This window comes from Prorops nasuta, unplaced genomic scaffold (genome assembly GCF_024137725.1).
Source record: "Prorops nasuta isolate Cenicafe-Biocafe unplaced genomic scaffold, Cenicafe_Pnas_1.2 PNAS00002, whole genome shotgun sequence".
Lineage (NCBI taxonomy): Eukaryota > Metazoa > Arthropoda > Insecta > Hymenoptera > Bethylidae > Prorops > Prorops nasuta.
The window spans coordinates 9,778,070-9,789,114 of NW_027116799.1; the positions used below are offsets into that span (position 1 = coordinate 9,778,070).

The following is an 11,045-nucleotide window of genomic DNA, read 5'->3' on the forward strand; positions in this document are numbered from 1 at the left end:
GTCCCGCGCTCCTCCATGTAATGTCCAGCGAATCTTCCTTCTCCTCTTCCATGCAAAACTTTTTAAACGGATTCTCCGGGAGCAGTAACTCGTTCTTTTTATTGGTCCATCAGTCAAGATCAGGTCCTTCGCAGTGGTTACACTGAAAATCCAGATCTGCACGCGGCTGTGACGCGTAGGCAGACGCGGGAGCCAATGGGATGGATGGATGGACAGGAGAATGAGGAGGAGGGAGGGGGGGGGCGACGTGGACTCTCGCGTATGCTCGGCGATCGGAGCAACGGCGACGGTGATCCATCACCTTCAAACTCTTCTCGTACAATGCGTACATGTATGCCACCAGAATCTGCCGCCTCTCCGAGGAGAACAGCGAGCCATTCTTGTGCCACCCACGTCGAGCCTGGATCGCTATCTTGAACTCGATTATTTGCCTCGAAGAATTTCTCTCGAAAAATTAACGCTCCAGATTTGCTTCCTATATTGGCAAGGAATCGTATCGACTCTCGTGTTTTTCTTTTTATTATTATAAATACACACATATATATAAATATAGTACATAGAGGATTTCTGCGGAGGGTCTCCTTCGAAAAGCCTGCAATTTGTAATCCCGTCGCGTACTACGTAGCAGTGGGCGATAGTCGTAAATCGACAGGGCCAAAGCAAAATCTAAAGTTTAGATAAGGGGGTATAAATATGTGGAAAACGTTCCCGAGGGAGAGGACTGGAGAGCCATTGCAGCTTTTTCTCGGCAGGACGAGCATATCGGACCAGAGTTCTGCCTAAAGATTCCAAGGGTTCAGCTATACTTGAATAAACGGACCTCTCATAAAACCTCCCCCCTCCCCCTTCAAAGTCCTGCCGAATCAGCGTGTTGCGATACGCGAGGTTAGATTTCGCTAACGGCTAAACTATTCCAAATACTCGATATTCCTTTCCTTTCAATCTGTGCGTCGCAGGTGTGGCTTCTTGCATGGATGGCTGTTTCGTGCGATACAGTAGTGTGTATAAAGCAGATACCGCCACTCGAGAAAGAAAAAAACAGGAACGAAATATAAAAGAGCGATCTTATCTTACACAGCAGAAGGGAGTGAGGAAAAGCAGAGCTACCGTGAGTCGATGTTTTTCTTTTTTTTTTTCTTGTTCAATGAAAATTATAGGCGCCCGACTAGACGAGACGACGCGTGCCACTTGGTAAACTTATCAGTCGCCATGCACCACTCGAACGCAGTCGAGACACTCTTAAATCGGCTTACTCGTGTTATCGTTAACGCAGACCACTACGTTGGCCAAGTGCCGTCGACTTGTGTGCGATAATAAACCAAACGTCTACCTATGAAATTTTTTCTCTTCCTTAGAGATTGGAAGAGAAAAAAAACAAGAGTCGAGCTTTCGTCGAGGGATCCGATACGTGTGTTCACACAACAAATTTGCACGCAATTCAGTGCCATGCTTCCTCGCGTGCATTACAATAATTAGGTTTACGGGTGCATCAACTGGCGCGCGCACGCTACTAAATTAATACTTTTTAACGAGCAAATGCAATTAACTGGCGGTTTCACGGTTCGTGCTCCCGTAACTGTGACTTTAGGCGAATTGCTATTCGCTAGGTTAGGATGAGATACGTTTGAAAGCATAGTGGTGGGAAGAGGTAGGGGGGAAGAGCAGGGTTGTCTCTGTGCTGCTGCATTAATCAGGAGGAAGACGCGGGAGAAGGAGTTCGTGTGGTAGCACTGTACTCGTGAAACGGTCTGAAGGAGGCAGCAGGCGAGGAAAGTATCCAACGCGACTTCATTTGGCTCACCGAACGAACAGTTGGGTCTCCCCCCCCCCCCCCCCCTCCCCACCTTCAGAGTCGCTGTTCCATTTTCGCGTGATTTACGAGCAGCAAGCTGCAGCTTTCGAATGCGAAAACGAAGATGAGGATACACTCGACTCCGAATGTCTTGAAAGACACATAAAGGGAAGAAGCTCTCGCGGCGGGCGCAGGCAGGGTCGATGCGGAGATAAATCCAACTCCGCCATTTCCCACAACAACGGGGGGCCATAATTGCTCCCTTCCAACACACAAGCGTAGCTGTGAAAATCTAGATGGAAATCTAAAAAGGTAATAAAAATGCGAGAATAAAATCGATGAGTCCTAGAAGGAATTTGCCATTCTGGTGGGTTTGAGGCAATGTCGTGTTGTGTCGTGTCGTGTCGTGTCAGGTTAGGGGACAAGCGATGCTATCTGAAATGGCGGAGGAGAAAGAAGCACCCCTCTGCGAGTACGACACAGATCTCGCGCCATTACTCAGGCGAAACAGCTAAGAATGAGGATAAACCAGCATAAACACCCGGAGAGATATAGAGTGTGTGAGAGTGAGAGAGGAATAGTGCGTGGGATTCGGCGTAAAAATGAGTTGTGTCAACGTGTGCGCTCGAACCAGCAGCCCCCCCGCTTTGCTGCCTCCAGGTGGTCAGTTTGTTTTATAGTGCTGCCCCCCCCCCCTTTAACCCTCCCCCCCTTCTCCCTAACCTCTCCCACCATGTCTCGCGTTAGACGAATCGTCCTGTTGCTTTGACAGGGATCGGCTTTAATAGCGCCCGGGAAATATTAATCGCAACAGCAATCTCGTGGACCCTGGAGAAATGATTATTAGCGATAATGTCAAGGGTGCTCGAAGGCACGTCCTCTGCAATGGAGCTGTAAGCTTCGATCAGGATCCATCCAAGTCCGAGTCCGGGTCCTTCCGTGCGATGATACACGCTACCATGATCATTTCATCTAATTGAAGTAAAACATAGGGCGCACGCGCTAGCAGAACGGATCGCGGTACACCATATACATCCTGGAATCCTGTAACCCTCGTATACACGTATCGGATCACCAAATGACTGCCTCCCGTTTCTCCACAGACCCTGTATTTCACGTTGCACGTGCCGGTTCAACGTTGAACGTTTCGCTCTTCCGCCTCTTCTTCTTCTTCTTCTTCTTCTTTCTCCCCCGCCTCCTTGTCATTACCCATTTCTACTTTGAAAGAAAGCAAGACAAATCTCATCCGCAAATCAAAATTTAGACTGCACATCAACAGGAATCCGCTTTCGCGTGCTGCGATTAGCTTGAATGCCCATGCCCCATGGGCTGCTGCTGCTGGCTGGACGATAAATAAATAACTTCGGTGCTGGTGGAAAAGAGCGGGAACCCTCGTAAACGATGTTTTACGATCCGATTCCTTCACTATAGATCCGGTGGCTGCTTCTTCCATGATCGCGATGAAATTCTCCGAGCTTCTCGAAAAAAAGTTTATACGGCATGTGAGAAAGAAAAAACATTCTTTTATCGCTGTCATCTACGAATCTTATAGAGAGGACAAGACTCTTAAAATTAACGGGGCGTTTGGGAATGATAAAAAACAATATTTGTATTCAGAAAATATAATACAAAACAAACGTGGTACGAGTGTGTGCGTATATACACGTACCTCTACGTTGTGTATACATACATTTTTTCGAATTCTTTATAAACCACTGCTAAAAGCTAGTTTATTTACTTTGAACGTAGGATTTTTTTCCTTTTTTCGATTCAATCGTAATGAGTTTTCATTATATAAACCTCTTACATTGGCTATAATTATAATTATATATAAACAAGCGCTTAAAATACGTGCCAATACCACTTTTTACAAGTCTTAAGAAACTTTATATTGGTAATTAATACTACTTATATATTGTATACTTATATAATACTTATATATTCCATGATAGTATAAATAATTATAGTATAAGCTATCGCTATTATCTGTAGCACCGATTCGTTAAATTCTTTATGATAATATATTCTTGTAATAAATAATTTTGTAGAACGTAATCAAAATATTACGTTCTCGCTAATAGATTGCTGAAATGATGTTTCACAAAAATCATTTCAAATTTCTTTCCTTCAAATAAAACAGAAATTTATAATATCAAAATATTTTACAGAAATCTTATTAAAGCGCAATTCTCGTATCAGCACAAGAGCGGCTTTATTCAATCTTTCATCCATTCAACGCTTCATTGAGTAATTTGTGCTTATAAAAGGATGCATTTTCTCTTTTTAGTCGGTTCCGGCGGCTCTAACGCTGCCAAAATTGCTTCATCAAATACATTCTTTAGCCCTTTCTGAAAGATCCATTGGTTTTTTTTTTTCTCATGTTTGGTCATAATTGGAGAAATAGTTATGCAAAAAGGAGCTAACTTATAATGAAAGGTTTAACATTTTTAAAACTACTATTTACAAGATATGGTATTTAGTAATAAATTTCTACTATATCTTGTTAGGTGACCTGCTCTTGAAAGTTTTATTCTGGAAATTAATATCTTTAGTCTAGTTCTGCAATATTCGGTGCTGTCAACTCAGGTTTATAATATTCCAAGCTAGTTCCTTTTTGCTTAATTAATTCTATTCACTATTATATATCTGTCTAATGGTATATGTAGAAATTTCTCTTTACCTGTGTCAAAGCACTGCACTCTACATATTTAACAGCCTTCAATTCCTTTGCAAGCTTCTCACCTTGCTCTGGTGTTATTGGTTTTTGCTTATTTTTGGCAAGTTTTTCTATTGTTGCACTATCACTTCTTAAATCAATCTGCGTGCCAACAAGTAAAAATGGAGTCCTTTGACAATGGTGAGTAATTTCTGGTACCCACTAAAATTTAAATCTTTTATTATATTTATTCATAAGAGTATATATTCATGTGTAACTTTACCTTCTCTTTCACATTCTCAAATGATGATGGGGAAACTACAGAGAAACCAACTAGAAAAACATCTGTTTGAGGATAGCTCAGAGGACGAAGTCTATCATAATCTTCTTGGCCTTAAAACAGTAAGAATATTGTGTCATTTAATGTACAAAAATTTTTAACATTAACTACTTGCTTACCAGCTGTATCAAACAATCCTAGGGTGTAAGGATCACCACCAATCATTACTGTCACTGCATAATTATCAAAGACAGTAGGCACATACTCCGAAGGAAATTTATTTGTTGTGTACGAGATTAAGAGACAAGTTTTTCCAACTGCTCCATCTCCTACCACTACACACTTTATTGTTTGCATCTTGATATTCGTTTATAAAATATCCTCTGGAATATAGTTAATAATAAATTGAATTTAATTAGCTTCTAACCTCAAAATACGTCTTTCAATACAACAAATTATAAGAACAAATATTTTACCACAATTAATCTTAAAAACGATCGTTCCTATTATATCTTCTATTTAAAGAGAAACGAAATTTAAATGCAGGGTGCTATTTCTTTTCTCAAAAGCTTGTAGCACGTACGAGTTTAGTTAAATGCGTTAAATGTCTGATATTTTACGTCAATCCGGTCAGAGTTCTAAAGTTGTAATTATTATTAAGGTTATGGAACTACCGCTTATTTGCTTAATTTTTATGATTGATAAAAATGCTTTTGATAAAGAAACTGAGGTTTAGGTAACATTCAAGGAATTTTATAATCGATTCAAATTCTTTTCAAATCTGAGGCGATTATTAATCATTAATCTAACATTGTAACTCGTGACTGTGATATTTAATCGAGCTTTAACAACGGTGTTTGAATGCTCAAGAACCGACAATTGGGTTCTTAATTAAAAGATAGATTCTGTAGGATTTAAATTATAAGAAATAATATGTAAAGATTATTTATTTTGCTTTAAAAAAAAATACAGAGTATTATAGCTGTATAAAAAATCTTCGATTTTTATATTAGTATTTCATATAAAAACAAACCATTATATTTTTATATATAAAAATAATTTCAAACGTATTTAATAAGTTATGTTATTACATATGTAAGAGAGCAATCAAGCTAATAACTTCCATAAACTGTAACTTTACTATGTAAAAAGACTTCACAGCAATTTGCTATCTGGTTTCTGGTTTGGAGAAAGGTTGCAACGATCCTGGCTGAACCCATGAGAAACCCATGATTCTATTATTTTCTTCTTCCTAAATTTTTGTCAAAGCACATGTTATAATTATGTAAGATTTTAAACAGTTTTTAAAATATTCAATCATTATACAACCTACCCTTGGTTCATAAATTAATTGCTTCAATGGATCATGCAATTCAGCTATGTATGGACTGAATGCTATGTAATGAGGATCATCAATTGAGGGTGGATCATATATCTGACTTATACTATCTTTGGCTGAAAAGTTTGCTCTACATTCAAATTCTTCAAAATTATTTTCCAACCTATAATGAAATAATTGATTAAGTACTTCATTTATATTATTTACATTGTTCAATAAATGTACTTACAATGATGCTGCTTCTTGATTTATAGCAACCATTTTTGTATCTACTTTTATGAGTATTTTTGTTATGAACTGTATCAATTGCCAGATCCTATTAGTTCTCTTCCACTCAGGAAAGTCATGAGAAACAAATAATTCTCCAGTTTCAGGACTAATGAGGGGATGAAAAATTTTTGTTTGAAATATAACTTTCTAAATAAATATAATACATCCATTAAAAAGAAAACTATTTTAACAAATTTTTTGTTGTGTTAAGAGAAAATCTTACTGGGCATCCACCATCAGGAAAATTGTCTGGCAATGTGATGGTAAATCTAAAAATTCCACCTTGATAGACCCCTTGCCTCACAAATTGTACTCCGAACCATACTAGTAAAATAACCAATGTTAGAACACATATTTATTTTTACATAAAAAAAACATTGGATAGGCAAACTTACAGAAAGAATTTTGTGCGGATGGTATGACATATATCCCTTTCAAATCTTGGTTACACAATAAATTGCTATAAAAAGAGCAATAAAGTAATTTATAAAACAAACTATCCTATTTTATTAGGGTCAATACTTACTACTCTGACAAAATATTGTACTCTTGTAAAAAGACTGCATATTCTTTGCTTGTTTGAGAAACATTTGGTCTGTCAATCATCTTTATTGACATACTTAATTGTGGGTCTCCATTTGTACTCTTGCTAGATGGCAAAAGTTTTCTAAATGAACCTTCCCTCTTCAGATCGTTTCGCCTTTCGCTCTCATTCTGAAAATTAAGTAAATTATTATAAAAAAGTACTATTTTGTTTATTTACAAATATTAATTAAGTAAACAGCTGACTTACATTAATTCCCGACATAGTATACGGGTAGTAACCGAGCTCCGTTCAATAGTAATATACTTCTTTTCAAAAGTGCATATCTGAATCTCGTCCAATCTAATCTAAAAAGTATGGTATGTCGTAATCGTTAATAAAATGTTAAGTTGATTTTTAACTTGACAAGTTGACAACTAACTAATCCTCCCTTCACCAAACATGATCTCTCCTCTCTCCACCTCTCTCGCTCTACACTCTACGCTGCGCAACATCTTCTGTCATCTCCAGTAATCTCTCTCTACCGATAAAGAAACTTCTTACGGTTTGAGATAAAACCGACAGGTTCTCTCTAGTCGACACATTTGCGCGAGTGATATCTAGCTAAAAACGCAGGTGTATTAATTCTGATTAAAATCGAAGTCGAACAACTGTCAAATGACAATCCTCTTCATAAGATTATTAAGCTTTTAACTTTTAGGGTTGAAATGGCAGCTGAAATAAAGCCCGCACCAGGCGTGAATCAAGATAAATTCAGTAGCAGCCGAAAGCCAGTCTTATTGTCAAAATTAGAAGGCTGCAATGATGACGTTAATGCCGCTGTTATCATACCTCGGAAAGAAGGAGTAATCAGCGTTTGCGATGACAAGTAATAAATATTTTTCCTTTTCGAGCGAATAGTCTTTGCTTCTACTTCTTTAAGATTTTTTTTCTGCAGGACTATCAGAGTATGGCTGAAACGAGACTCTGGACAATATTGGCCAAGTGTCTGTCAATACATGACAGCAGGGGCAACGTCCATGCATTATTGCGTTGAGACACGCCAGTTGTTTGTTGGTTTAGAAAACGGTTGTATAAATGTTAGTTTATCCGTGAATCACTTGTGCCTGTATCATTCAGTAATTATTTTCTTTCCAAAAATAATTCCAGCAATCTGAAATTTTTAGGAATTTATTCTGGAGCAGGATTATAATCGGATGACTGCCATGAGAGAATATTTAGCCCACCAAGCTAGAGTTACAGGAGTCATATATGCACAAAGCCACGACTGGGTATTGAGCATTGGCCGTGATAAATCATTTCAGCTACATAGTTCAGAATCTGGAGCAAAACTAGGCTCTTATCAGACAGATGCTTGGTACACAGCCTTACAGTATCCTTTGTTAATTACACACTGGTTGAGAATAATACTCATTTCATACTAAACAATTTCTTAATAAGATCATAGATTTGATGCACAATCAAAGCATGCTTTTGTTGGAGACTATTCTGGACAAATAGCTATGCTGAAATTAGAAAATAATGGTGTCACATTTATTACCACATTGAAAGCTCACACAGGCAGCATTCATACTCTGGCATGGGATTCTGAGAAGCAGCTTTTATTTTCTGGAAGCTTCGATCAAAGTATCATTGTATGGGATATTGGTGGACGTCAGGGAACCGCGTATGAACTACAGGGTCATCAGTATGTTTTTTAATTTTAGAATGGGAATAATATTTATTGTTCAAAGTGTAATTTTTATCATATTTTTATTTCCTTTCCAGTAATAAGGTAACTGCTCTGTGTTACGCCAGCAACGAGCGTGTTTTATTATCCGGTGGCGAAGACGGCGTTATAGTGTGCTGGGATATGGCTGCAAATAGAAAAGAGACTGCGGCGTGGGTAGAATCTGACACTTGTGAAGTATGTAAATTTATTACTAAATTTTAATACTGCTCTACTTACACTGATGAATTTTTAATATACGATCAGGCTTGCGGACGGCCATTTTTCTGGAATATAAAAGCAATGATGGATCAGCGACAATTTGGATTGAGACAGCATCATTGTCGTCATTGTGGAAGAGCACTTTGTGCTCGTTGTACCTCACAACGTATACCAATCCCGTCTATGGGCTTTGAATTCGAAGTCAGAGTATGCGATCCCTGTCACATTCAACTTAAAGCTGCAAAGTAGGGATGCATGATCAATCAATAATACATACAAATTAAAGCAATAAAATAATTGCAAACTTTTAACAAATTAATCAAAATTTGCAGCCAAACGCCTTTGGCATCGTTCCACGATGCTAAACATAATGTGATCGGAATGGACTTGGATACGTCACAACGAAGATTATTGACAATCGGGCAGGATAGAGTAATTAAAATTTGGGATATAACGGCACTTTTACAGTGAATCTCTTCCAGAAAGTATATGATTATATTTATAAATACTCGATCGAATCAAACGAAAAAGGTAAGATCATGTTTGTGAATGGAAAGATGTGTATTATTCAGAGCCTATTTTTGTGATTATCTCATTATTGTGTCTAACTGCGACTTTTAACTTTTTTTTCACGTTTTATAATACGATTAAGTTGATAAATAGTCGAATGAACTCTGCAGAAAATAAATTTATTAGGGAACTTGTGAGCTGTGGCTCGTTATACGATAGTTATAAGTAATATGTATACTACACATTATTTTAGAACTATTTTTTTTTGCTCTAAAATGACCAAAGCAAACTACGATCTAGCTATTTTTTGACAACCATGGTAAAGTTTTGCAAACTTTACTTTAAAATGGAAGGAAGCATTTATTAGAAATATCTTCATAATTTCTTGACTGTTGTATTATAAAACGATAAACATGTACACTACTAATTAATCCTCATAAGTATCATAGCTCCTTCTTCATTTTCTAGCTACAAACTTTATTATTATATTGAAAACGAGAAACTGTATTTAACACAATTATACGAGCAATTGAAAAACGATCGGCTGATCAAAACACGTTGCTGAGTTGTAAAATATCGATGCTCTGTATATGTGTGATACGTTATTATTACAGGAGCTTAAATATTTGCTTACTGTTTTAAATTCTCTCGAGGAGTAAACAATTGCCCGAGGGGTCGTCACGTAAGTGATTATTATTACGCTTCGCTTGTTCCTCGAAGCATTAAACAATAACGTTTAGTCGAAAAGGTGTTTCATGTCGAAAGAATGCTATGACAAGGGAGAAGTGTGGTGATTGGTCATTATCGGGAATCACAATTACAGTTCATTTGTTCCGATATTCTTTAGACTTGAAAGACGTAAGTGAGAACAAAAAAGTATAAGGTAAAAATCAAGAAGAAGTTTTTCTGCATTTTATTCAATAGGTTTTCATAAGGTTTTAACTGTGTTAAAAGCAATTGTTAAAGATCCCTAGTCTCTTTGCTTACTATTGAATGTATGATTGTTTAATTATTAATAATTATTATATTAGGAAACGCGGCAAGTGGTGTGTGAGAATATTGAATTTGCCATTAAATATATTTTTCTCTGTTAATCTATATATAATAAGTGGGTACAAGCTATGCAATTTTTCCGCTATTTTTCGAAGAATCAAACGATTCCTTATTCTTTCTTTAGAAACATTCCATTTGCACTGATGTTAAAGGTGAAAAGTTTATTTGTAAAGAAAGAGGGGGAAAAATCGATCAATCGAGCTTCCAAAAAGTGACAAAAATTCGTTGTAAGAATATTATGCAATACATACACTTAGAAACGTATAATATACATATTGCATTTGCTAAAAGTAAGTGTATAGTTATTGTTAGCGCTTACGCGTTACGAGTTGCATGTTCTCATCGAAACAATATAATGCATATCTTGTACCTGAATACAAATATATTTGTAAAATCAAAATATTTTACTTAATTCAGTAGTCTTCTCTTTACTAGATATGAATGATATTGTATCATTTTGCGATATGATTGAATTATTATGCCAGTTTTAAATTGTCTGCGAATGAGAAATACATAATATTATAGTTATTTTGTATGTTGCTAAAGAATATATCCTACCGAAACAATTTCTGGTCTATCAATATCTGAAAAGTTTGTTTCCTGCAAAATTTGAAAGGCATCGATATGATATCTGGCTGCTGGAGTAAGCTCTATCAATAAAACAGGTAAAT

The 11,045-nt window shown here is 36.9% G+C and overlaps 3 protein-coding genes across 5 annotated transcripts; 1 reads left to right on the top strand and 2 right to left on the bottom strand.

Moving 5' to 3' along the window:
- The first annotated feature begins 1,092 nt into the window (after nt 1-1,092).
- On the top strand, nt 1,093-10,928 carry Wdfy2 (WD repeat and FYVE domain containing 2). 2 transcript variants are annotated; one of them, XM_066741889.1, is made up of 8 exons: nt 1,093-1,108; nt 7,582-7,749; nt 7,819-7,960; nt 8,048-8,253; nt 8,329-8,568; nt 8,649-8,787; nt 8,857-9,056; nt 9,144-10,928. In XM_066741889.1, exons 2-8 carry the CDS (start codon nt 7,589-7,591, stop codon nt 9,280-9,282), a joined length of 1,227 nt encoding a protein of 408 aa, XP_066597986.1. In that variant the 5' UTR covers nt 1,093-1,108; nt 7,582-7,588; the 3' UTR covers nt 9,283-10,928. The 2 variants fall into 2 exon arrangements, 1 of the variants encoding a protein (XP_066597986.1); XR_010824126.1 differs by lacking the exon at nt 1,093-1,108 and having other exon boundaries at nt 7,453-7,749; nt 9,144-9,342; nt 9,790-10,928.
- On the bottom strand, nt 2,737-5,579 carry LOC136782473 (cdc42 homolog). Its single transcript, XM_066741924.1, has 5 exons — nt 5,205-5,579; nt 4,908-5,111; nt 4,732-4,841; nt 4,473-4,670; nt 2,737-4,140 (listed from the first exon to the last, which is right to left on the bottom strand). Exons 2-5 carry the CDS (start codon nt 5,083-5,085, stop codon nt 4,051-4,053), a joined length of 576 nt encoding a protein of 191 aa, XP_066598021.1. The 5' UTR covers nt 5,086-5,111; nt 5,205-5,579; the 3' UTR covers nt 2,737-4,050.
- LOC136782459 (AKT-interacting protein-like) lies at nt 5,658-7,340 on the bottom strand. Of its 2 annotated transcripts, XM_066741911.1 has the most exons (8): nt 7,303-7,340; nt 7,131-7,228; nt 6,864-7,051; nt 6,733-6,797; nt 6,561-6,661; nt 6,297-6,484; nt 6,062-6,230; nt 5,658-5,980 (listed from the first exon to the last, which is right to left on the bottom strand). In XM_066741911.1, the coding sequence occupies exons 2-8, from the start codon at nt 7,143-7,145 to the stop codon at nt 5,897-5,899; spliced, it is 810 nt and encodes a 269-aa protein (XP_066598008.1). In that variant the 5' UTR covers nt 7,146-7,228; nt 7,303-7,340; the 3' UTR covers nt 5,658-5,896. The 2 variants fall into 2 exon arrangements, with proteins under 2 accessions (XP_066598008.1, XP_066598000.1); XM_066741903.1 differs by having other exon boundaries at nt 7,131-7,324.
- Nucleotides 10,929-11,045: the final 117 nt, after the last annotated feature.

Excerpts from the sequence above, each read along its gene's own strand:
- LOC136782473 (XM_066741924.1), bottom strand. The coding sequence starts at position 5,085 with ATGCAAACAATAAAGTGTGTAGTGGTAGGAGATGGAGCAGTTGGAAAA. Across the intron at positions 4,842-4,907 it reads AGGATTGTTTGATACAGCTG|GCCAAGAAGATTATGATAGA; the intron begins GTAAGCAAGTAG and ends TACTGTTTTAAG. Across the intron at positions 4,141-4,472 it reads AGTGCAGTGCTTTGACACAG|AAAGGGCTAAAGAATGTATT; the intron begins GTAAAGAGAAAT and ends TGGATCTTTCAG.
- LOC136782459 (XM_066741911.1), bottom strand. Across the intron at positions 6,662-6,732 it reads ATCCGCACAAAATTCTTTCT|TATGGTTCGGAGTACAATTT; the intron begins GTAAGTTTGCCT and ends TTATTTTACTAG. Across the intron at positions 6,485-6,560 it reads TTCCTGATGGTGGATGCCCA|AAAGTTATATTTCAAACAAA; the intron begins GTAAGATTTTCT and ends ATATTTATTTAG.
- Wdfy2 (XM_066741889.1), top strand. The coding sequence starts at position 7,589 with ATGGCAGCTGAAATAAAGCCCGCACCAGGCGTGAATCAAGATAAATTC. Across the intron at positions 8,569-8,648 it reads TATGAACTACAGGGTCATCA|TAATAAGGTAACTGCTCTGT; the intron begins GTATGTTTTTTA and ends TTTCCTTTCCAG. Across the intron at positions 8,788-8,856 it reads TAGAATCTGACACTTGTGAA|GCTTGCGGACGGCCATTTTT; the intron begins GTATGTAAATTT and ends ATATACGATCAG.